This window comes from Somniosus microcephalus, chromosome 4, assembly GCF_052327205.1.
Source record: "Somniosus microcephalus isolate GS21.2 chromosome 4, FLI_Smic_1.0, whole genome shotgun sequence".
NCBI lineage: Eukaryota > Metazoa > Chordata > Chondrichthyes > Squaliformes > Somniosidae > Somniosus > Somniosus microcephalus.
The window spans coordinates 322,390,261-322,415,887 of record NC_140990.1 but is presented as its reverse complement, the minus strand read 5'-3'; the positions used below and the strand labels follow the sequence as shown (position 1 = coordinate 322,415,887).

Here is a 25,627-nt window from a genome sequence, read left to right as displayed (position 1 = left end):
GGTGGTGGAGGGGGGTGTGCACTTAGTCCAGTGGCAGGAGTGCCGATCAAACAAGCGGCTCTTCCCTGGAAGACTCGGATGCTTAATGTAGCTTCTTCAAAGGGTAGAGAGGCCACATTGAGCAGCCGGGTCTGGTCTACCCAGCTGCCTGTCCTAGCGGACCACTCCATCAAGAGTGAGACGCACGTATCACAGTTAGCGCCATTAACACAAGTCTGAAGCAATACAGGAACAGCTTCAATTACAGCACCATCGTCAACAGCAGCCCTGACTTGCCTGGTAAGACTGTAACATAGAAACATAGAAGATAGGAGCAGGAGTACGCCATTCGGCCCCTCGAGCCTGCTTCGCCATTCAATGAGATCATGGCTGATCATCCAAATTCAGTACCCTGTCCCTGCCTTCTCCCCATATCCCTTGATCCCTTTAGCCTCAAGAAATATATCCAACTCCTTCTTGAATATATTTAATGAACTGGCCTCCACTGCCTTCTGTGGTAGAGAATTCCACAGGTTCACCACTCTCTGGGTGAAGAAATTCCTCCTCATCTCTGTCCTAAATGGCTTACCCCTTATCCTTAGACTGTGACCCCTGGTTCTGGACTCCCCCGCCATCGGGAACATCCTTCCTGCATCTAGTCTGTCTAGTCCTGTTAGAATTTTATAAGTTTCAATGAGATCCCCTCTCATTCTTCTAAACTCCATCGAGTATAAGCCCAATCGACCCAATCTCTCCTCATACGTCATTCCTGCCATCCCAGGTATCAGTCTGGTGAATCTTCGCTGCACTCCCTCCATGGCAAGAACATCCTTCCTCAGCTGCAGTAAGGTACTGCAACAGCCTGAAACCCACTCAGCATGTGGTTTGCCACATATAGGCAGGGATATGGAGTTAGGTCACAGATCAGCCACGATCTCATGGCATGGTGGAACAGGCTGGAGGGGCTGAATGGCCTCCTCCTCTTCCCATGTTCCTGTGAATGCAGCAGGGCATCTTGGTGAATGTGAGCCGGTGATACCGCTGTCAATGTCCATCTGTCTGGACCTTTGCCATCCATTGGGGAGGGTGTTCAGCTCCACAACCCTCCGAGAACTCGGCGTTCTTCCAATTCTGGCCTCTTGCCCATCGCCGATTTCCTTTGCCTCACCATTGGCGGCCGTGCCTTCCGCTGCCGAGGCCCTAAGCTCTGGAATTCCCTCCCTAAATCTCTCGGCCTCTCTAAATCTCTCTCCACCTTTAAGACGTTCCTTAAGACCTACCTCTTTGACCAAGCTTTTGGCCACCTGCCCTAATATCTCCTTATGTGGCTCGGTGTCAAACTCTGTCTGATAACGCTGCTGTGAAGCACCTTGGGACGTTTTACTGTGTTAAAGGCGCTATATGAATACAAGTTGGTGATGTTGTTGTTGTTGCTGCTGGGCAGCTGAGCTTCCAGTATTAGGCCTGCTCCTGTTACCAAGAGAAGACTCTCAGTCAGCTTCCTCGCCTCCATTCAAGTAATTTTTTTTTGCGTTTTCAAATAATAGAGCGTTCCAGAAACTTGAGGTCTGGTACCGTTCTCATTACCAGTTACATTCGACAATGGAACAGGAATAAAATTGAGTCAATGATCCGTGGACACCGTTTAATTGAGCAGGAGCAGCGCTGTACCTGAGCTGAGCACCCACCTCAGAGGTTGTAACACAAACTATCCCAAGCAGTGCTGGAAAGTATTGCTTTTGGGGGGAAAAATTCAGTTGTTTGCGCCTCCCGCTAGCGCCTTAAGAGGGCGCTAATGGGGCGCAAAGCAACTAGCGCCTGGGTGTGGCGATATTTGCGCCGCTCGCGAAATTAACTAGACATTTTGCGGCGGCGCTAAACACTACCGGCACGATCTCCTGCGCCGGCAGATCATGACGACAGTCGAGTGCGCAATGCCCCGTTAGCACCCCGGACCGGATATTGAGTGGCGCCCCCTGCCTTACCGCCTGCCGCTAACAACGACAGGTTGAGGGGAGCGTTTTGCTGTCAGAAAGGGACTGGGGGAGCGCTATTTAAAGGCGACCGCTTCCTGCCTTTTTTTATTGGTGACATTTTTGCACCACGCAGTCAGAGAGAGAGAGACTTCTGGAGAAATTCAATGCTGTGTGAAGGAGTTTTGAGTACCGAGCAGCACTTTGCAGGTTCATTTTGATTTGCCCTTCCTTGCTTCACCAGCGCTCTGAGGTAGCGCCTCGCTCCTCGGCCTTTGCGCCTTAAGACAGGTGTGCAGCGCCTGATTTAGTGCTCCAATCACCTCCAGGGGCGATAAAAACCAAGTTTGCCGTCAGAGGCAATAATTAGCGCCAGGCGCTAAACTTTGCGCACGGCCGATAATGGCGCCCCAAATGGGGCGATACTGAATTTTTCCCCCTTGGAGTCTTACAGAAAGGGTAGAAAAAAAACTCGCATTTATATAGCACCTTTCACCATCCCAAAGCGCTCTACAGCCAATGAAGCACATTTTGAAGCGTGGCCACTGTTGTAAATGTAGGAAACGCGGCAGCCAAAATTGCGCACAGCAAGCTCCCACAAACAGCAATGTGATAATGACCAGATTAATCTTTTTTTTAAGGGATGCTGGTTGAGGGATCAATGTTGGCCCCAGGGCACCGGGGGGAACTCCCCTGCTCTTCTTCAAAAATAGTGCCGCGGGATCTTTTACATCCACCCGAGAGGGCAGACGGGGGGCCTCGGTTTAACGTCTCATCCGAAAGACGGCACCTCCGACATTGCAGCGCTCCCTCAGCACTGGCACCGGAGTGTCAGCCTGAATTTTTGTCCTCAAGTCTCTGGAATAGGAAACTTGAACCCACAACCTTCTGACCCAGAGGCAAGAGTGCTACCCACTGAGCCACAGCTGACACCTCAGAGAGCTGTGACCTTCAGGAGCTTCACTATTTGAGTTTTCTTAAAAATGAGCTGTCCATTACCTCCAATCTTCCCACCAGTGCAGACACAGAACGAGTGCAAACTCTTTTGTCAATGTGGTGAGAGGTAAAATTCCTTTTACCTATGCTGGCAAGCTCTAGTCTCTGTCTAGTGCCACCAAAGAAAAGGTTGAGCTCCCATATCTTCTTTAGATTCATAGTACTTGAAAATATGATTTTTTTTGGGATACCCAAACTACTATAATAAAGTAGTAGTTTATTTTGAACGTGCCACTTTTTTATACAACATATGTCTATAGTACTTGTCTTCATTGAGTATTTGTTATTGATTACATAATGGCCCAGAAATTCGGGTCTCCCCGGGTGAGTACGCACGGGGTACTCACCCGTAGGCCGAATGCGCGGGAAACCGGCACTTCCGATCCTCTGAACGAAGGGGTTCAGAGGTCGAACGCGCGCGCAGGGGAGGCTGCGCGTGCGCATCGAACTTCGTTTTTTTTTTGCAGGTTTTCCCGGGATCGTAAGCCTGCAGGATTTACACATTTAAAAAGCAGGCGTAAGGCCTGCTTTTTACAAGGTAAGTGGTGAATTAATTAAAATTAAAACATTTTTTCCACAGGTTTATTATTTTTAAATACTTTAAAGCAAGGTAAGTATATTTTTAGCCCCGTTAGAATATAAAATTATTTTTTTCAAAAATTTAAATTATTGTTTAAAATAGTTATTTAATGTAATTTATAGTTTATTTAAAAAGTGTGATTTAAAAAAAAAAATTATTTGAAGGTTTACTGCTATTTTGGGGCCCGTAGTATTTATAAGTTTTGACAGGTCTTCCTGTCAATCTTATGAATGGGCTTTTCCCTCCTCCGATTGGCTGCCCATGGCTCATGTGATCCCAGGGGACGCATCGCACTAACTACGCCCCTGGGACACGCAAGCACAGCGCGCTGGGAGTTGGAGCAGGCCCCGGAGCGGAATTCCACGGGAGCCCAGAGCTCAACTGCCGGCGCGCAAGGTAAGTGCAGGTCGGGGGCTTGCACCCGCGGGAAGCCCCCGACCTGAATTTCTGGGCCATTATGTTTTGTAAATATAGTTGACTCTCATAGTTTTATTCTAGAACTACTTATGCTAACATTCTGCTTTTTCTATTTTTTTAAAAATTGTGAACTGCAATCAGTTTCCAAGGTGTAGCCATGCTGTTGGTTTTTACAGTACAGGTATTTGCTATGTTTATCTTAGTGATGTGAACTGGAGACTGCTTTACCTATAGCTATGCACTTGATTTGGTCAAGGCACAAAAAAAATTAGAGGTAATTACAAAAGTATGAAGGCAGACTTGGTTAAAGTGGACTGGGAAAATATCTTACAGGGGAAGACTGTAGAAAAGCAGTGGCAAACATTTAAGGAGATATTTCATAACTCTCAGCAAAGATATATTCCAGAGAGAAAGAAAGACTCTAAGAGAAGGTGAACCATCCGTGGCTAACGAAGTTAGTAAAGGATGGTATCAAATTGAAAACAAAAGCATACAATGTTGCAAAGAATAGTGAAAGGCCAGAGGATTGGGAAATTTTAAAAAACCAGCAAAGGACAACTGAAAAAAATGATAGAGAGAGAAGATAGCTTATGAGAGTAAGCTAGCAAGAAATATAAAAACAGTAAGAGCTTCTACAGGACTATAAAAAGGAAAAGAGTAGCTAAAGTAAATGTTGGTCCCCTAGAGGAAGAGTCTGGGGAATTAATAATGGGAAACAGGCAAATGGTGGAGACTTTGATCAATTATTTTGTATCGGTCTTCACAGTAGAAGACACTAAAAGCATCCCAATAATGGATAATCAGAGGGCAGTTTGGGTGGGGTGGGGGTGGGAACTTAAAACAATCACCATCACTAGAGAGATAGTACTAGGCAAACTAATGGGACTAAAGGTGGACAAGTCCCCGGGACCCGATGGCCTGCATCCTAGAGTCTTAAAAGAGGTGGCTGCAGAGATAGTGGATGCATACGTTGTAATCTATCAAAATTCCCTGGATTCTGGAGAGGTCCCAGCAGACTGGAAAACCGCAAATGTAACGCCCCTATTTAAGAAAGGAAGGAGACAGAAACCAGGCAACTATCGACCAGTTAGCCTAACATCTGTCATTGGGAAAATGCTGGAGTCCATCATTAAGGAAGTGATAACAGGACATTTAGAAAATCATACTACAGCCAAGCAGAGTCAGCATGGTTTTAGGAAAGGGAAATCATGTTTGACAAATTTGCTGCAGTTCTTTGAGGATGTAACGAGCGGGGTGGATAAAGGGGAACCAGTAGATGTGGTGTATTTGGATTTCCAGAAGACATTCGATAAGGTGCCACATAAAAGGTTACTGCACAAGATAAGAGCTCATGGGGTGGGGGGTAATATATTAGCATGGATAGAGGATTGGCTAACTAACAGAAAACAGAGTCGGGATAAATGGGTCATTTTCAGGTTGGCAAACTAACTAGTGGGGTACCACAGGGATCAGTGCTGGGGCCTCAACTATTTACAATCTATATTAATGACTTGGATGAAGGGACCGAGTGTAATGTAGCCAAATTTGCTGATGATACAAAGATAGGTGGGAAAGCAAATTGTGTGGAGGACGCAAAGAATCTCCAAAGGGATATAGATAGACTAAGTGAGTGGGCAAGAATCTGGCAGATGGAGTATAATGTGGGAAAATGCGAGGTTATCCACTTTGGTAGAAAAAATAAAAAAGCAAATTATTATTTAAATGGGGCGAGATTACAAAATGCTGAGGTACAGAGGGATCTGGGGGTCCTTGTACATGAATCACAAAAAGTTAGCATGCAGGTACAGCAAGTAATTAGGAAGGCAAATGGAGTGTTGGCCTTTATTGCAAAGGGAATGAGTATAAAAGTAGGGAAGTCCTGCTACAACTGTACAGGGCGTTGGTGAGACCACACCTGGAGTACTGCGTACAGTTTTGATCTCCTTATTTAAGGAAGGATATACTTGCATTGGAGGCAGTTCAGAGAATGTTCACGAGGTTGATTCCGGAGATGAAGGGGTTGTCTTATGAGGAAAGGTTGAGCAGGTTGGGCCTATACTCATTGGAGTTTAGAAGAATGAGAGGAGATCTTATTGAAACGTATAAGATTCTGAAGGGGCTTGACAGGGTAGATGCAGGGAGGATATTTCCCCTCGTGGGGGAATCTAGAACTAGGGGGGCATAATTTCAGAATAAGGGGTCACCCCTTTAAAACGGAAATGAGGAGGAATTTCTTCCCTGAGGGTCGTGAATCTTTGGAATTCTCTTCCCCAGAGAGCTGTGGAGGCTGGGTCATTGAATATATTTAAGGTGGAGATAGACAGATTTTTGAATGGTAATGGAGTTGAGGGTTATAGGGAGCGGGCAGGGAAGTGGAGTTGAGGCCAAGATCAGATCGGCCATGATCTTATTGAATGGCGGAGCAGGCTCGAGGGGCCAAATGACCTACTCCTGCTCCTACACCTTGGCCTAGAAATTGGGTTCTGGTCTTGCCAGGGCTGTAGCGCCAGAAAGTTTGCGCCAGCGGTAATGCAGCAGCGCCCGACGAAAATTCGGGTGCGCCGGGCCCAGACGGCGGCGGGCGCTAAAACCCTCCTTTAGCGCCTCAAAACGGGCGTGAACTTGGGTTTCCCGGCGCTAATCCCCCGCTGCGGCACCCGATGCGGTGCGGCAGGCGGGGGAACTGCAGGCCTCCTCCTCCTGTTAAGGAGGAGCTGCCTGCAGCCGACAACTGTCCGGCGGATTGACCCGACATCTGAGCCCGGCACCTCGGGGAAGTGCCGGGCTCGCATGAGACACTGATCAGGGCCGCGGGGGGGGAATGCAGGAGTCCGGGAAGGGAGGTGCGGGCAGGCGGCCGCCGGGAACGCGGCCGGCCGCCGCTCCACCTTTATGCGCCGGCGCACACTGGGGGAAGACTCTGTTGCCAGAGTCTTAGTTGCGCCTGCCACGGGTGAGGCGGGCGCAACTGAATTTCGGCTTGGGGCCGGGTTACCACGGCAACCGGGACGCTGCGCACACCGATGACGTCATCGGTGCCGGCGCAGCGCTACCGGTCTACCGCCGCGGAAGGGCCCCAGGCAATTTAGGAACCGGCGCCAATTGCAGCGCTAGGCCCTCTAGCGCCGCAAAATCGGTGCTAAGGGCACTGAATTTCTAGGCCCTTATGTTCTTATGTTATGTTCTTAACCATGGAATTTTGCAGTAAAGGAGGAGGCCATTTGGTCCATCGAGCCTGTCCCGACTCTTTGAAAGTACTATCCAATTAGCCCCACTCCCCCTGCTCTTTGCCCATAGCCTTGGAAATCTTTCCTTTACAAGGACATATCCAATTCTCGTTTGAAAGTTGCTGCTGAATCTGCTTTCACCGCACTTTCAGGCAGTGCGTTCCAGATCATAATAACTCGCTACGTAAAAGAAATTCTCCTCATCTCCCCTCTGGTTCTTTTGCCCTCTGAAACCTCATCCAGACGGCTATTCTTCATATGGGAGCTGTGGATTTTAACCATGGAGGTTATTGTCGCAGTCCTGATCCCATCCTCATCATATAACCTACGCACGCGTGTACTTTACAGCAAGAACATAAGACATGGGAGCAGGAGTCGGCCACACGGCCCCTCGAGCCTGCTCCGCCACACGGCCCCTCAAGCCTGCTCCGCCATTCACTAAGATCATGGCTGATCATCGACCTCAACTCCACTTTCCCGCCCGATCTCCATATCCCTTGATTCCCCTAGAGTCCAAAAATCTTATATCTCAGCCTTGAATATACTCAAAGACTCAGCATTCACAGCCCTCTGGGGCAGAGAATTCCAAAGATTCACAACCCTTTGAGTGCTGAAGGCAGCAGGACAGGTAGATAAGGTGGTTAAAAAGGCATATGGGATACTTGCCTTTATTAGCCGAGGCATAGAATATAAGAGCAGGGAGGTTATGATGGAGCTGTACAAAACGCTCGTTAGGCCACAGCTGGAATACTGTGTGCAGTTCTGGTCAGCACATTATAGGAAGGATGTGATTGCATTGGAGAGGGTGCAGAGGAGATTCACCAGGATGTTACCTGGGCTGGAGCGCTTCAGCTATGAAGAGAGACTGGACAGGCTGGGGTTGTTTTCCTTAGAGCAGAGGAGGCTGAGGGGGGACCTGATTGAGGTGTACAAAATTATGAGGGGCATAGATAGGGTAGATAGAAAGGAACTTTTCCCCTTAGTAGGGGGGTCAATAACCAGGGGGCATAGTTTCAAGGTAAGGGGCAGGAGGTTTAGAGGGGATTTGAGGAAAATCTTTTTCACCCAGAGGGTGGTTGGAATCTGGAACTCACTGCCTGAAAGGGTGGTAGAGGCAGGAACCCTCACAACATTCAAGAAGCATTTAGATGAGCACTTGAAACACCATAGCATACATGGCTACGGACCAAGTGCTGGAAAATGGGATTAGAATAGACAGGGCTTGATGGCCGACGCAGACACGATGGGCCGAAGGGCCTCTTTCTGTGCTGTATAACTCTGTGACTCTGAAGAAATTCCTCCTCATCACATTCCTAAATGGCCTACCACTTATCCTGAGACTATGCCCCCTAGTTCTAGACACTCCAGCCAGGGGAAACAACCTCTCAGCATCTACCCTGTCAATCCAAGGCGTCTTGCTGCGTAAAACAAAAATTCTCCTCATCTCCCCCCCCCCCCCCCGCCGATTCTTATGCCAATTATCTTAAATCTATGCCCTCTGGTTGCTGACCCTCCCGCCAATGGGAACAGTAATACAGAGGCAAAGTTGCGAAAAGCCGATCTTATGTGTGGTCACTGTTAATGAGAGAGGCACAAGAAACATTTTGTCGACGGTTCTGGTTTATAGCATCGACTGGCCAAGCAGGAAAGCCCCGGGATTGATCCAGAGTCTGTGCTGATCTTGGAATGGATGGCCGTAGACAGGCTGCCATTGGCCTCAGTACCCCTGAGCTGGGCTGGGGTGGGGTGGGCTGGGGTGGGGTGGGCTGGGCTGGGCTGGGGTGGGGTGGGCTGGGCTGGGCTGGGCTGAGCTGGGCTGGCAGCGGAAGAGAGTGGGAGGAAATCGGCCAGGATTCCTACGCAATGTTCTCATTCAGCACATTGGATCGCTGGTTAGGCCTCAGCTGGAGTATTGTGGACAATTCTGGGCACCACACTTCAGGAAAGATGTAAAGGCCTTAGAAAGGGTGCAGAGGAGGTTTACCAGGATGTTCCCAGGGATGAGGGGCTTCAGTTATGAGGAGAGGTTGGAAAAATTAGGACTGTTCTCCTTGGAGCAAAGAAGGTTAAGAGGCGACCTAATAGAGGGTTTCAAGATGATGAGAGGTTTTGATAGAGGAGAGAGAGAAAAACTATTCCCCCTGGCGAGTGGGTCACTAACCAGAGGTCATAGATTTAAAATCAATGGCAACAGATCTAGCGGGGAGATGAGGAGAATTTTTTTCACTCGGGATCTGGAATGCTCGACCCAAAAAGGTGGTGGAAGCTGATTCCATGAATGATATTAAAAGGGAGCTGGACGGGTACTCGAGGATGAGCAACTTACAGGGTTACAGACAAAAAGCGGGGATGTGGGACCAACCATAACTGCTCTTTCATAGAGCCAGCACGGGCCCGACAGGCCGAATGGCCTCCTGCTGTGCTGTAAGTTTCTCTGATTCTACGACATTCCCAGCAGGGAGTGCGTGAGGGAACGGGATTGGCTTGTCCGTCGAAAAAGGCCCGTCGACGCTCACCGTGTGGGTCCCATGACATTAATTAAGGCCGCTCGGCCGAGGCGCCGCGGGTGACGGGCGCATGCGGGACCATGTACCCCAGTGAGGAGTCACACCGCCAGGTGGGAGGAGAGAAGAGGAGAAAATGGGCAGACAACAAAATACCCGCGTTGGACGTCAGCAATATGGGGAAAGGGCGGTGGGGGGAGTGGGACTAACTGGATTGCTCTTCGAAAGAGCCGGCACAGACTCGATGGGCCGAATGGCCTCCCTCTGTGCTACGTACTGTTCTACAATTCTCTGATAAGTGGTCATACACCTGAGGAGCTTCAACTGTGTGAAAGGTGCATTTGGTTTAGAACTTTCTGAAGGAGCAAGTCTGCAGGGTGATCAGCTCTTACCTGTCGGTTCGTGCAGGTCGGAGAAAACGCATTGGTCCCACAGGCAAAAATCTTCTTTCCATTTATGAGTAGCACACGGATATAATTCTGACACTCCACCTGGAACAGGGGCCAAAAAAGGTCAGAGAACGGGTTAAAGAAAGAACTGGCATTCATACAACGCCTTTTCACCACCTCAGGTTGTCCTAACGTGCTTTGCAGCCATTTACATTTAAAATACATTTGCAGTGTGGTCACTGTTGTAATGTGGGAAAGGCGGCAGCCAATTGTCACACAGCAAGATCCCACAAACAGCAACGTGCTAACGACCAGATCATCTTTTTTTTAGTGATGTCAGTTGTGGGATAAATCCACTTGCCTGGATGAGTGCAGCTCCAACAACACTCAAGAAGCGCGACACCATCCAGGACAAAACAGCCCGTTTGATTGGCACCCCATCCACCACCTTAAACATTCACTCCCTCCACCACCGGCGCACCGTGGCTGCAGTGTGTACCATCTACAAGATGCACTGCAGTAACTCGCCAAGGCTTCTTTGGCAGCACCTCCCAAACCCGCGACCTCTTCCACCTAGAAGGACAAGGGCAGCAGGCGCATGGGAGCACCACCACCTCCAAGTTCCCCTCCAAGTCACACACCATCCTGACTTGAAAGTATATCGCCGATCCTTCATCGTCACTGGGTCAAAATCCTGGAACCCCCTCCCTAACAGCACTGTGGGAGCACCTTCACCACACGGACTGCAGCGGTTCAAGAAGGCGGCTCACCACCACCTTCTCAAGGGCAATTAGGGATAGGCAATAAATGCTGGCCTTGCCAGTGACGCCCACATCCCATGAACTAATAAAATAAAAATATTGGCCCAGGACACTAGGGAGATGCTCCCTCACCCTTCTATCGAAATAGTGGCCCTGGGATGTTTTACATCCACCTGAGAGGGCAGACGAGGGGGGCCTCGGTTTAACGTCTCAACTGAAAGACGGCACCTACCGACAGTGCAGCGCTCCCTCAGTACTGGCACTGGGAGTGCCGGCCTAGACTTTTGTGCTCAAGTCTCTGGAGTGGGGACTGTGAACCCACAACCATCTGACTCAGATGGCGAGAGAGTGCTACCCACCGAGCCACGGCTGACACAGGAGGTGATCAATAAGTTATCGGGAAGGGTGCGGCTGAGGCCAGGACACTAGATTCATTTAAGGTACAGTTACATGCTGTCACAGGAAGGTGGCAGGGGTGGTGTTTGGGAAGGGCTAGATCAAATGGGCTGAAGAGCCTTTCTCTGGAGGCTCAGTCGTTGAGTATATTCAAGGCTGAGATCGGCAGATTTTTGGATATTAAGGGAATCAAGGGATATGGGGATAGTGCAGGAAAGTGGAGTTGAGGTAGAAGATCGGCCTTAATCTTACTGAATGGCGGAGCAGGCTCGAGGGGCCGAATGGCCCACTCCTGCTCCTATTTCTTATGTTCTCATACACACCCAGCTTGTGGCGCCTGCCGTGGGCCCCGCTGATTCAAACTCGCCCTGGGTGAAAGGCGGTAAAAATATTCCATTTCACCAAACTCTACGGCCTCGTCTCAAATTGTTGGGCATATCTCTCAAAACAGGTGCCGTCGCTTCAATACATGACAGAACAAATGGGGCTGTATGAAAAGAATTTCTGAGCCACCCAAAGACAATTCAAGGGAAATCCATCTGCTGAAAAGGCCCAATTTAATCCGGAGATTTTCTATGTAAATCCCGAGAGAAGACTAAAGAGGAGCAACAGCAACAGCCCAGTGGTGCTGCAATGAATAAATTAAACTGTAACTTCGTCGTGGCGATGGTTTAAAAAGTTACCTCGGTCTTCCCTTTACTCTGACAGGCCCTCCTGGTGTCCTCCTCCGGTCCCCATTCCATCGCCTAGGAAACAAGAATGGACAAGTCACATGACAGATACGCTTTGAATGATTTCAACTTCAGTCGCCCGAGAGCGGAGTTGTGAGAAATGTGTATTGGAAGGGGTAGGGGTGAGGGGGGAGAGGGGAGAGGGAGAGAGGGGAGAGGAAGAGGAGAGAGGAAGAGGAGAGAGGGGAGAGGGGAGAGAGGGAGGGGGGGGGAGAGGGAGGGAGGGGGGAGAGAGGGGAGAGGGAGAGGGGGAGAGGGTAGAGTGAGAGAGGGGATGGGGAGAGGGAGAGGGTAGAGTGAGAGAGGGGATGGGGAGAGGGAGAGGGTAGAGTGAGAGAGGGGATGGGGAGAGGGAGAGGGTAGAGTGAGAGAGGGGAGAGGGGGAGAGGAAGGGAGGGGGGAGAGGGAGGGAGGGGGGAGAAGGAGAGGATAGAGTGATATATTTATAAACTCAGGGATATACCTGTTTATACACTGTATGAATGGAACCGCGTTTATGTGTTCAACCATAAATGTATTTTGATGCTTTGGCAACATAAGATGTACCTTATCATGCCAATAAAGCGATTTGTATTGTATTGTATTGTATTGAGAGGGGAGAGAGGGGAGAGGGGAGAGTGAGGGAGAGGGGAGAGGGTAGAGTGAGGGGGGGGGAGAGAGGGTAGAGAGAGGGGGAGGGAAGAGAGGGAGAGGGGAGAGTGAGGGGGAGGGGAGAGGGGGAGAGAGGGAGGGGGGAGAGAGGGGAGGGGGAGAGGGTAGAGTGAGGGGGAGGGGAGAGAGGGTAGAGAGAGAGAGGGGGAGGGGAGAGAGGGGGAGGGGAGAGGGAGTGGGGAGAGAGGGAGAGGGTAGTGTGAGGGGGAGGGGGGAGAGGGAGAGGGTAGAGTGAGGGGGGAGGGGAGAGAGGGGAGGGGGGAGGGGAGAGGAAGAGTGAGGGGGGGAAGGGAGAGAGGGGAGGGGAGAGGAGGGAGAGGGTAGTGTGAGAGGGGGAGGGGAGAGAGGGGGAATAGCGAGGAGATGGAGAGAAGGGGAGAGGGCAGAGAAGGAGAAAAGGGAGGGGGTGGGGAGAGGAGGGAAAGAGGGGGAAGGGAGAATGTGGAGGGGGAAAATGGAGTGGGGTGAGAGGGAGAGGAGGAGGGGAGGGAAGAGGTGAGGGGAGAGAGGCGAGGGGAGAGAGGGGAGAGGGTTGGGGGAGAGGAGAGTGAAAAGGAAAGGGGAGGGGAGAGGGATGACGGGAGGGTGGAGAGGTGGAGGGAAGAGGGAGAGGGAAGAGGTGAGGGGGTGAGAGGGAGGGGTGAGGGAGAGGGAAGAGGCGAGGGGGTGAGAGGAAGAGACCAAGGGGGAGGAGGGAGGGGAGGGAAGAGGCAAAGGGAGGGAGGGGAGATGAGGGAGAGGGGGTTGGGGAGAGAGGGTAGGGTAAAGATGGGGGAGGGGGAGAACGGAGTGGGGAGAGGAAGAGAGGGAGGGGGGAAAGGAGAGGGGAGGGAAGAGGCGAGGGGAGAGAGGGGAGGAGGGAGAGAGGGGTTGGGGAGGGGGGAGAATAGAGTGGGGAGAAGGAGAGGGGAGGGGAGAGGAGAGGGGGAGGGGTGGGGAGAGGGGAGGGGAGAGGGGTGGCAGGGGGAGGAGGGAGGGGGAGGAGGGGGTGGGGAGAGGGGAGGGTGAGGGAGGTGGGGGGAGAGGGGAGGAGGGGTAGTGGGAGGGGGTGGGGAGAGGGAGGTGTTGGGGCGATGGGGAGGGGGAGGGGAGAGGGGGAGGAGATGGGAGGAGGGGAGAGGGGGAGGAGAGGAGAGGGGGAGGAGGGGAGAGGGGGAGGAGGGGAGAGGGGGAGGAGGGGAGAGGGGAGGAGGAGGAGGGGAGGGGGAGAGGGAGGAGGGGGAGGAGGAGGGGGAGAGAGTGGGAGGAGGGGAAGCATTTTAATTCCAATGAAAGCCCTTCACTCGTACTCAACATTCCAGCAGCAGACTCGGCGAGGAGGAGGTGTGTAACTTGCTGTGTGTACATCACAAACAGCGATGAATAAAGTAATCCTTTGAAAACTCTTGATAATCAACAAATCAACAGAGGGAAAGCATTTTCATTTGCGTGTAAACATTATGTCAGTTTATTGCCCACATGAATCATTTCAGTGAAAGGAGACTCACTCCATCATCAGGCAGTACATTAACCCTTCACTTACTCAATGCTAAAAGCAGTCGCTAATTTTTCATTTCTGCAGGGGCGCCTTCTCTCCTGAAAACGCCAACTCACGCTCCGGCGTAGCCCCATCCAGATGGCCATGCTTCCTACCACAAGTGTCTACAGATCAGCCATGGCTGAGTGGGTGGCACTCTCTCTCTCGCCTCTGAGTCAGAAGGTTGTGGGTTCAGGTCCCACTCCAGAGACTTGAGCACAAAAATCTAGGCTGACACTCCGGTGCAGTGCTGAGGGAGTGCTGCACTGTCGGAGGTGCCGTCTTTCAGATGTAGACATTACAATGAGGCCCCGTCTGCTCTCTGGTGGGCTTAAAAGATCCCGTGGCACTATTTTGAAGAGCAATGGAGTTCTCCCCGGTGTCCTGGCCAATATTTATCACAAAAACAGATTGGCCCAGAAATTCGGGTCGGGGGCTTCCCGCGGGTGTAAGCCCCCGACCTGCACTTACCTTGCGCGCTGGCCGTTGAGCTCTGGGCCCCCGTGGAATTCCGATCCGGGGCCTGCTCCAACTGCCGGCGCGCAGTGCTTGCGTATCCCAGGGGCGCAGTTAGTTCAATGCGTCCCCTGGGATCACGTGGGCCATGGGCAGCCAATCGGAGCAGGGAATGCTTCATTCATAAGTCTGACAGGAAGTGCTGTCAAGACTTATAAATACTACGGCCCCAAAATAGTACTAAATCTTCAAATAAATTTTTTAAAAATCACATTTTTTAAATAAACTATAAATTACATGAAATAACTATTTTAAACAGTAATTTAAATTTTTGATAAAAATAATTTTATTTTCTAATGGGGCTAAAATTAAACTTACCTTGGTTTCAAGTATTTAAAAATAATAAACCTGTGGAAAAAATGTTTTAATTTTAATTAATTCACCACTTACCTTGTAAAAAGCAGGCCTTACGCCTGCTTTTTATATTTCTAAATCCTGCAGACTTACCCTCCCGGGAAAACCTGTAAAAAAAAACTAAGTTCGATGCGCACGCGCTGCCTCTCCTGCACACGCGTTCGACCTCTGAACCTCTTCGTTCAGAGGAACGGAAGTGCCGGTTTCCCGCGCATGCGCAATGCATGCAGGAAACCGGCACTTCCATTGGGCCTACGAGTGAGTACCCCGTGCGTACTCACCCGCGGAGACCCGAATTTCTGGGCCATTATCTGACCATTATCATATTGCTGTTTGTGGGAGCTTGCTGTGCACAAGTTGGTGTTTCCTACATTAGGACTGCATGACTACACTTCAAGAAGTACTTCATTGGCTGTAAAGCGCTTTGGGACATCCTGAGGTCATGAAAGGCGCTGTAGAAATGCAAGTCTTGCTTTTCTTTCTTTCATTGAATTCAGCGCATTCCAGATCACAAAAACTCGCTGCATAAAAGTAGTTCTCTTCTTCTCCCATTCTGGCTCTTTCTGTCGATTATCTTAAATCTGTGTCCTCTGGTTATCGACCCTCCTGCCAGTGGAAACAGTATCTCCCGACATACTCTATCAAAACCCCTTCCTAATTTTGAACATCTCTACCAAATCCCCCCCTTAGCCTTCTCTGCTCTAAGGGGAACAATCCCAGCTCTCTCCTCATAACTGAAGTCCCTCATCCCATGTACCATTCTTGGTAAATCTCCTCTGCATCCTCTGCAAGGCTACAATTCTCTACCCCAGGGGGCTGTGGATGCTCAATCGATGAGTCTATTCAAGACTGAGATAGATAGTCACGAAGGGAATCAAGGGTTATGAGGATAGGGCGGGAAAATGGAGTTGACGCTGAAGATCAGCCATGATCTTATTGAATGGCGGAGCAAGCTCGAGGGGGCCGTATGGCCGACTCCTGCTCCTATTTCCCATGTTGTTATGTAAGGCCTTGACATCCTCCCTAAAGTATGGTGCCTAGAATTGGACTCAGTTCTCCAGCTGAGGCCTAAGCCGAGATTTAGAATGGTTTGGCATAACTTCCTTGATTTTGTTTTCTCTAACCTCAAGTCCAATGCATGTGTTGATCTCTGCCCCTGTGGAGAAGGACTTCCTAACTTCACACACTTCAGGAAAGATGCCAAGGCCATAGAAAGGGTACAGGGGAGGTTTACAAGGGGGCTTCAGTTATGAGGAGAGTTTGGAAAAGTTAGGGGACTGCTCTCCTTGGAGCAGAGAAGGTTAAGAGGTGACCTAATGCAGGTTTTCAACATGATGAGAGGTTTTGATATTCCCCCTGGCGAGTGGGTCAATAACCAGAGGTCATCGATTTACAATCATTGGCAAAAGATCTAGCAGAGAGATGAGGAGAATATTTTCACTTAGAGCGCTGTCAGGGTCTGGAACGCGCGACCAGGAAAGGTGGTGGAAGCTGATTCCATGAATAATATTAAAAGGGAGTTGGACAGGTATTCGAGAATGAGGAACTTACGAGCAATGTTCCCGCTAAGGTGCGCGGCGGCACGGTAATCTCAATAGTCCCGCGCAGGCTGCTCACGGGCTTTTACATTGTAAATGCCACGCACGCGCAGAAATTTAAAGGGGCTGCGCATTAAAGAAACAGAACAAAGCGCGGCTCACGGGGAACATTGCTTACAGGGGGGTGTTATAAATCTCATCATTCATCAAGAAACTACTCGTGAAATAACGCTGGACGGCCAGCTGGTGGCGCCGTCCAAGGAGTATAAATACTCGGGCATCGGCCCCAGCTTTCCCAGGGACATTTTGTAAGACAAGGAACTAGTGAAGTACAACTAGACCTCCATGTTCTGAAACAAGTTGATTAAAGCCTTGCTTTATACTCAAACCAAGTGTGTAGTGAGTTTTATTACATCAGGGGGTACAGACAAAAAGCAGGGGTGTGGGACTGAGCACAACTGCTCTTTCAAAGAGCCGGCACGGGGCACGGCGGGCTGAATGGCCTCCTTCTGTGCTGTAAGTGTCTATGATTCCATCAATCCCACCTTTTACTATTCGGAACCTGTGGCTCCTTGCCCTGCTCTCGCTATTGAAATTAAAATAAGTTAATTTAAACTAGTTGAAGGGTCCTCCCCCAAAATGTCAACTCAACTTTCTTTTCTCTTTGAATGCTGGCAGATCTGCTCTGCATTTCCATTGTTATTTTCGTGTTCCCGCTTTTTCCAGGATTTATTCTTTTAAATGCCGATCCCAGGAACCAGCAGCAGAGTAGGTGGGTCGGGTAACAAGAGACCAGACTTGGCGAGCAGTGGAGTGCAAGGGAACAATGTGGTGCTTCTCTCTAATCATTTGTTCGCCAGGTTTTTTTTTAACATTGTCAGAAAACACTGGCGGACAAAAGGAATTCAGAGGGGACAAAAAAGAAAAACCCAGACTAAATGAAGCCATTGAGCCGGGGAGCAGAGGTTGGGCTTGTTGAAGGTGCTGAACCAGTCGCAGCAACCAAACACTGCAACCAGGGAAAGAGGGGTCGGGTCACCGAGTGAATGGGTAGCCAGGGCTATTCAAACGCGGAAAAAAAAAGTCTTGTCTCTGGTTTCCCCTGACAACCTCATTCGGCCTCAAAATGTGAAGAGCACGAGCACTTTACACTCTGTCTGCATTGCAGCGGACACCAAAACTCGACCCCCGCAGGAAGAGAGAAGGGGGTGGGGAGGAGGGGGTGAGAGTGGTGGCGGACAGAGGAAGGGGAGAGGGGGGGAGGAGGCTGAGGGATGGGATAGGGGAGGGGATGGTGGATGAGGGAGGGGGAAGAAGGAGGTGGGTGAGGGGTTTGCAGAGGGGATGGGTATGATGGGGTGGGGGGATGGTGGAAGGGGGCGGGGGAAGGGTTGGGAGCGAGTCTGAAGGGGCGGGTGGGGAGAGGGCGACGGAGGGAGTGGGTGGGCGAGTGAGCAGGTGGGACAGGGGTTGGGGGAGAGGGCAGGTTGGGGAGGGGTGGGTGGGTATAATGGGGAGGGAGTGGGGGAGGGGTGGGCCTGGGAATCATAGGGATGGGGAGGGGGGATGGGGGAGGAGTGGGGATGGGGGGAGGGGGAGGGGTGGATATGGGGGGGGGAGGGGTGGGCCTGGGAATGATAGGGATGGGGAGGGGGGTATGGGGGAGGGGTGGGTATGGGGTATGGGGGGAGGGGGAGGGGATGGGGAGAGGGGGAGGGGTGGGTATGGGGGAGGGGTGGGTATGGGGGTAGGAGGAGGGGTGGGTATGGGGGGAGGGGAGGGTATGGGGGGATCGGGGGTGGGTGTGGGTATGAGGGGGAGGGGAGGGTATGTGGATGGGGGAGGGGAGGGTATGAGGGGAGGGGGAGGGGAGGGTATGGGGGGATCGGGGTGGGTGTGGGTATGAGGGGGAGGGGTGGGTACGGGGGGATCGGGGGTGGGTGTGGGTATGAGGGGAGGGGGAGAGGTGGGTATGGGGGGATCGGGGGCTGGTGTGGGTATGAAGAGGAGGGGGAAGGGTGGGGATTGGGGGTGGGTGTGGGTATGAGGGGGAGGGGGAAGGGTGGGTATGGGGGGATCGGGGATGGGTGTGGGTATGAGGGGGAGGGGTGGGTATGGGGGGAGGGGGAGGGGAGGGTATGAGGGGAGGGGGAGAGGTGGGTATGGGGGGATCGGGGGCGGGTGTGGGACTCAATAAAGTAACTAATAACAATACTAACAATAACCAGCCCCAGGACAGTGACAGGGTAACACAAAGAATTCGACCCAACACAATCGTCGCTAAGCAAAAGGAAAAATATCTGTCATATTGGGCAGAAACAACAAAAACCCAAAGCAAACTCAATTGCTACTTGGCCCTAAACAGACAATACAACATAGCTGATTACCTGACCATGGTAAAGGATAACAAACTGAGAAGAACCTTGACAAGGTACAGACTTAGCGAACATAGCCTAGCGATCGAAAAAGGCAGACACAGGCAGACCAGGCTGCCAAGAGAAGACAGGATATGCTCTCACTGCAGTCAGGGAGTAGTTGAGACAGAGATGCACTTCCTCACAGCCTGTGGAAAATATCAGGGCATCAGAGAGAATTTCTATCAAAAATTCTCACAAATATGCCCTGAATTCAGAAATCTGACTGACAACCAAAAACTCCCATTCCTACTGGGGGAGGAGAGAAGCTGTGTAACACTGGCGGCACACTATGTTACAGCTTGCCATGAACAGAGGGACAACCAGTAAACTAAGACAAGAGTATATATAAACAAGGCGAAAATATATTTATAAACTCAGGGATATACCTGTTTATACACTGTATGAATGGAACCGCGTTTATGTGTTCAACCATAAATGTATTTTGATGCTTTGGCAACATAAGATGTACCTTATCATGCCAATAAAGCGATTTGTATTGTATTGTATTGTATGAGGGGGAGGGGGAAGGGTGGGTATGGGGGGATCGGGGATGGGTGTGGGTATGAGGGGGAGGGGTGGGTATGGGGGGAGGGGGAGGGGAGGGTATGAGGGGAGGGGGAGAGGTGGGTATGGGGGGATCGGGGGTGGGTGTGGATATGAGGGGGAGGGGTGGGTATGGGGGGATCGGGGGCGGGTGTGGGTATGAGGGGGAGGGGGAGAGGTGGGTATGGGGGGATCGGGGATGGGTATAGGTATGAGGGGGAGGGGTGGGTATGGGGGGATCGGGGGCGGGTGTGGGTGTGGGGGGATCGGGGGAGGGGTGGGTATGGGGGGATCGGGGGCGGGCGTGGGTATGAGGGGAGGGGGAGGGGTGGGTATGGGGGGATCGGGGGCGGGTGTGGGTATGAGGGGGAGGGGTGGGTATGGGGGGATCGGGGGCGGGCGTGGGTATGAGGGGGATCGGGGGCGGGTGTGGGTATGAGGGGGAGGGGGAGGGGTGGGTATGGGGGGATCGGGGACGGGTGTGGATATGCAGGAGAGGGATCGGGGTAGGTGTGGGTATGGGGGGGGGATCGGGGGCGGGTGTGGGTATGAGGGGGGTATGGGGGGGATCGGGGGCGGGTGTGGGTATGGGGGGAGGAGGGGGGTATGGGGGGATCGGGGGCGGGTGTGGGTAGGGGGGGTTCGGGGGCGGGTGTGGGTATGCGGGAGAAGGATCGGGGGCGGAGGCAGTTCCCTGTGTTCGGAAAGCTCTTGGTAAAGCAGCGGACTGGAAAGCTCACTGTGTTGTCAGATTGTTCCCCGCTGGTCAGCTCCTTACTGTTCAGGAATGCAGTTGACAGCAGCATCCGCTGGTCGATGCCCTCGTCACCTAAAAGCACTTAAAGTGACGTTTGAGCCAAATGACAGCAGTACTTAAAAAAAAAAAAAAATTGTTCACCGTTGCACTGATTTGGGGCAAAAAATAATCATCCTTGTACAATATATACCCGTGGGCTGGAGTTTGTACACCCAGGCATAGAGAAAGGGGATGGGTGCAGGCTGTCATCAGGAGCTTTAACTCTGAAATAGGAATCGCATACTTCTCTCGTTGCCTGAAGGCAGGCTTATTGAACCTGACTGGCCTCCTGCTGTTGGTAACGGTTAACAGCCACATAAATCATCCAGCTATGTCTGCTCACCAACAAACACGGTGCTGGTCTCATTACGTCAGGCCCAGGACACACCAGAACTGGACCCAGAGTGACTCGGACTATGAGAGACAGAGAGAGTGTGAGAGGGAGAGAGAGAGAGAGAGAGAGAGAAAGAAAGAGATGTGTGACACAAAAAAATTCACAAAAATATGCCCTGAATTCAGAAATTTGAATGACGACCAAAAACTCCCATACCTATTAGGGGAACAGAGAAATTGTGTAACCTTAGCGGCACACTATGTTACAGCTTGCCATAAACAGAGGGACAACCATTTAATCTAAGAAAAGAGTATATACAAATTATATGAATGTATATTTATACACTCAGGGATATATCTGTTTATACACTGTATGGATAGACCTGCGTTTATGTGTTCAACCATAAATGTTTTTCGATGCTTTGGCAACATAAGATGTACCTTGTCATGCCAATAAAGCGATTTGAATTGAATTGAATTGAATTGAATTGAGAGAGAGAAAGAAAGAGAGTGTGGGGGAGAAATTGGGTATAGCCCCGTTTGGGGCGTTAGAATTGGTGCTGCGCAAATTTTTTCGCCAGTCGCAACTTATCGCCACCTCGAGCGATATTGGGTTGCTGCGCCCCTAAAGGTGATTGCGGCGTTGATTCAGGCGCTGCACGGGAGTCTTAAGGCGCTAACCCGGTGGCGCTACTCAATATGTCGGCGGCCGGGCGCAGCGCAGGTGCTGTCAATAATCGATGACCACGAGACATGCTGGCGCCGGCCAGCTCTTAAAGGGGCGGGTCAATTAGGAGCAGCAGTCACACTCTGCGCCTTGTAGGCCTCAAAATCGGCGCTGTGCTTTCTGTGGAGTTCCAGACTTTGAACATATGGAGAGGGTGAGGCAGAGAGCAGAGCGCTTTACCGATGGGGCATTGGATGCTTTGGTTGGCGAAGTGGAGCGCCGGCGAGCTGTGCTGTACCCCGACAATGGCAGGAGGCCTCATCAGAGCGAGTACCGCAGGGCTTGGAGGGAAGTTTGTCAAAGAGTCACCTCAAGCAGCGTGGTGCCCAGGACTCCTGTGCAATGCAGGAAGAAGTTCAACGACCTCACTCGGGTCGTTAGGGTGAGTGCCTTTTTCGTCATCTTCTTCATCCCTCCATCTGCACCTGACATTATGGCCAGAGGGTGCGCGAAGCCCCAATGGCCATCTGTCAGCCAGCACCCATGGCCCTTTTTGGAAACACACACGCACATTCAGCTCAATGCATAATGGAAGGGCTAATCTACCATGGGGGGCATGTGATGTCAGCTCAATGCATAATGGAAGGGCTAATCTACCATGGGGGGCATGTGATGTCAGCTCAATGCATAATGGAAGGGCTAATCTACCATGGGGGGCATGTGATGTCAGCTCAGGCCAGCATGTTTCATCACTTCCCGTCCTTTCTCCTGCAGGCCAAGCTGGCGAGGAACCGCAAGGAGCAGCTTCGCACCGGAGGAGGCCCTCCTCAGCTGCAGACACTGACGGACCTGGAGGAACGAGTCCACCAGGTTGTTGGAGGCCGGATGACTGGTCCTGTCACCACTGGAGCTGCCGACCCCATTGTGCACAGCGATGGTAAGGTCATTACCTTTTTGAACTCTCTCCTTCCACTTGTTCCCCCCACCAGCATGCTTTTTCACTCTGGACCCATGTCAGGGCATTGCAGCACTCATGCATCCCTTGCTGCCACCCTGTCCTTTCGCTAAAGCCACTCTTCAACCTCCCTGCTTTCAGATGCTGCATCACCAGCTCGGGAGCCGGGCCCTCAAGCTGCCACTGCCACTGACTCCGGAGGCGATGAGCAGGAGGAAGCTGGACCATCCCCGCCACCCTCAGGCGAGCCAGCCCCTCTGCAGACTGGGGAGACTACTTCCCTGGAGGGGAGCGGGGGGGAATGCTCTGAGGAGGAAGCAGTTCCAGGAACCAGCGGGCTGCAGCAACGCAAGGGGGGTAGGGAAGCTCGGGAGCCGTCTCCCCGGAGGGCGAGTCAGGCCGCGAGTGCTGCTGCACAGAGCACAGAAGAGGTGCGTGCCCTCGCAGAAATGAGCGCCCAGGCTCGGCTCAGGCACACTGAGCTCATGGCTGCAGTGGCAAGGATGCCTGAATCCATCGAGACACTGGCAAGGAGTGTCCAAGACTTCGGGGCAGCACAGGCAAGGAGTGCGCAGGACCTCGGGGCAGCACAGGCAAAGAGTGCGCAGGACTTTGGGGCAGCACAGGCAAAGAGTGCGCAGGACTTTGGGGCAGCACAGGCAAGGAGTGCGCAGGACTTTGGGGCAGCACTGGAAAGGACTGTCCAGGACTTCGGGGCATCACTGGAAAGGACTGTCCACGGCTTCGGGGCAGCACTGGAAAGGACTGTCCAGGGCTTGACCGAAGCAGTGGAAAGGACTGTCCCGGCCTTCAGCGAAGCACTGGAAAGGACTGTCCAGGGCTTCACCGAAGCACTGGCACCTGCCACGCCAGTGCCGAGTGCTGCCACGCAGTCACTCGCTGGTCTCATGCAGACGCATATTGAGGCCACGCGACCAATGACTGCTGCCACCCTCGCTGGATCAGGCGGGATTACCCGGGGCCCTTGCAGCACCACAGCAGGGCCTCAATCTGTGGACCAGCCGATTGGTGCGCATGCTGCGGTGCTGCCCCGTCAGAGTGCCAGTGTGTCGTTCGACCAGGGAGCTGCTGTCTGCTCTCAGGATGTCAGCATTCCTGATGCCACCGCTGGCACGTCTCCACTGCAGCTGCCACCACCTGCAGGACAGACTGCTTCCACCCATTCACAATTGGAGCAGTCAGCATCCGGGCCCTCCAAGGCCAGAGGTCGTCCAGGACGTCCTCAGGGGCATCTGCGCTTTCCGACAGCCAGCGGGCCTCCCCCAGCCTTGATGCAGCCGCTGGGGTCCCATTACGGAGGAGCTGCAGGGAGGGAAGGGGCCGATCTCGCAAGAGAAGTAGATCACCATCAAGGGGGAAAGAGTAGAAGGTGCAGCTGAGATGTCTTTTTTGTAGAAATCAAGGCCGTGGATGCTGGTCTGAATGTTAGTAATGTTTTGGATAGTCTCCCGGGTGTGCGAGTCACTTAAGTGTTAGTGTGTTAGTTTTGCTTTCTGTAGCCATTGCTTTGTCATGTTGGAAGGAAGCACATTTCGCAAAATAAACAACTTTTTTTTATTTACATTGGCCATGTCTGATATTTACATTCACTGCCCTTCATAGGCTTTGGGTTATCCGGACGGTTCCATTCCTCCTCATCGAATGGCACCAAGCATTCCGTCAGAGGGGCCTAGAAGTGGCTCGTTATCAGCCTCTGACGGACGGCCCTTCCAGTTTGTACCTCCCCCCCGTCTTGGTCCTCCTCCTCCTCCTCCGCTGGTGCTTCAATGTCTGCTGGCATTGGCTGGGCGCGTAGGATGGCGAGGTTATGCAGCATGCAACAGACTACGACGAGGTGGGAGACTCGCTCTGATGAGTACTGCAAGGCACCTCCGGAATGGTCCAGACAGCGGAACCGCTGCTTCAGCACACCGATTGTGTGCTCCACAATGTTCCTCGTCGCCTGATGGCTCGCACTGAAGCGCTCTTCAGCAGGGGTGCTGGGCGAACGGAACGGGGTCATCAGCCATGGGCACAGAGGATAGCCCTTGTCACTGAGAAGCCAGCCTCCTGGGTGAGCCAGGGCCTCGAAAAGGTCTGCAACTGAAGTCTGGCGCAGGATGAAGGCATCGTGGCTGCTCCCAGGGAACTGCGCATTGACTGCGAGGATCAGCTGTCGGTGGTCACAGACCAGCTGAACATTCAAGGAATGGAACCCCTTGTGGTTGCGGAACTCCTCCGGATTCAAAACAGGTGCCCACAAAGCCATGTGCATGCAGTCAATGGCGCCCTGCACCATGGGGAAGTCCGCTATTGCTGCGAAGCCCTCTGCGCGCTCCCACTGCTTCTCCAGTGTCATAGGGAAGGAGATGTACTGCCGCCTCCTTTTAAACAGGGCATCTGTTACTTGACGGATGCAGCAATGCACTGCAAACTGCGATATGTTAGCGATGTCCCCAGTTGCGGCCTGGAAGGAGCCGCTTGCATAGAAATTCAGGGCAACAGTCATCTTGACAGCCACCGACAGAGAGGTCCTGCACCTTATCTGAGGCTGCAGATCTGGCTGAAGCAGGTGGCACAGCTCAGTCACCACCTCCTTTCTGAAGCGCAGCCTTCTAAGACACTGTTCCTCTGACATGTTCAAGTAAGAGAGCTGCTGTCGGAAAACCCTGGCAGCGTAAGATCTGGTGTGGCGACGTCTGTTGGCCCTCCTCCGTCTGGCCATTCCTGGCCCTCTCTCCCTGCATCCCTGTGCCCTTTCCAGATGGTTCAGCAGCAGGACGTTCCCCTCCAATGCAGCCCCCATAGTAATAGCGCACAAGAAATTGTAAACATTGTGAATGCTCACCAGCTGCAAGGTGATGGTCAGTAGGCTGAAGTTCCTCTGGCCAGCGCTGGCTCACTGGTGCAATGGCTCTCAGAGTGCAGCTCAGCAACTCTGTGAAAGTCTTGAGGAAGTTGTGCTCCCAAAATGGCTGCCGCTTTTATACCAGTGCAGTCCCCTTTAAAGAGTGCCCCCCCAGCCCGAGAGAGACTGGGGAACGTTCCAGGTAAGCAGTCCTTATTAGCGCCAGGCGGAACGGAGGGGCGCAACACTGAATTTCCAGTCCGGGGCGCCCAAAAGGCATTGCACACTGAAATGACGTCATGATCTGCCCGCGCCGGCGCAAAATGCCCACTCAATATGGGAGGAGGCGCTGGGTTCACTGTGCCCGGCCGAAAATTGGCTACCGCCCCACTTCTCGGCCTCTTTAGGCGCTAATTGGAGGCGCTGCCAACCGAATTTCTCCCCCTGTGTGTGAGAGAGAGTGAAAGAGAGTGTGTGAGAGTGCGTGTGTGAGTGTGTTAAAGAAGCATGTGTGAGAGAGTGTTAAAGAGCGTGCGAGAG

The 25,627-nt window shown here is 52.2% G+C and overlaps 1 protein-coding gene across 4 annotated transcripts in view; it reads right to left on the bottom strand.

Annotated features, from left to right (window-relative positions):
* sema5ba (sema domain, seven thrombospondin repeats (type 1 and type 1-like), transmembrane domain (TM) and short cytoplasmic domain, (semaphorin) 5Ba) overlaps positions 1–25,627 on the bottom strand; it is a 423,201-nt gene that overhangs the window by 148,509 nt on the left and 249,065 nt on the right. For all 4 annotated transcript variants that reach the window (XM_085986838.1, XM_085986837.1, XM_085986839.1 and 1 more), the window contains 2 exons: positions 11,906–11,968; positions 10,069–10,167 (listed from right to left, as the gene is read on the bottom strand). In XM_085986838.1, coding sequence (XP_085842964.1) covers positions 10,069–10,167; positions 11,906–11,968 — 162 coding nt within the window. The remainder of the gene's footprint in view (positions 1–10,068; positions 10,168–11,905; positions 11,969–25,627) is intronic.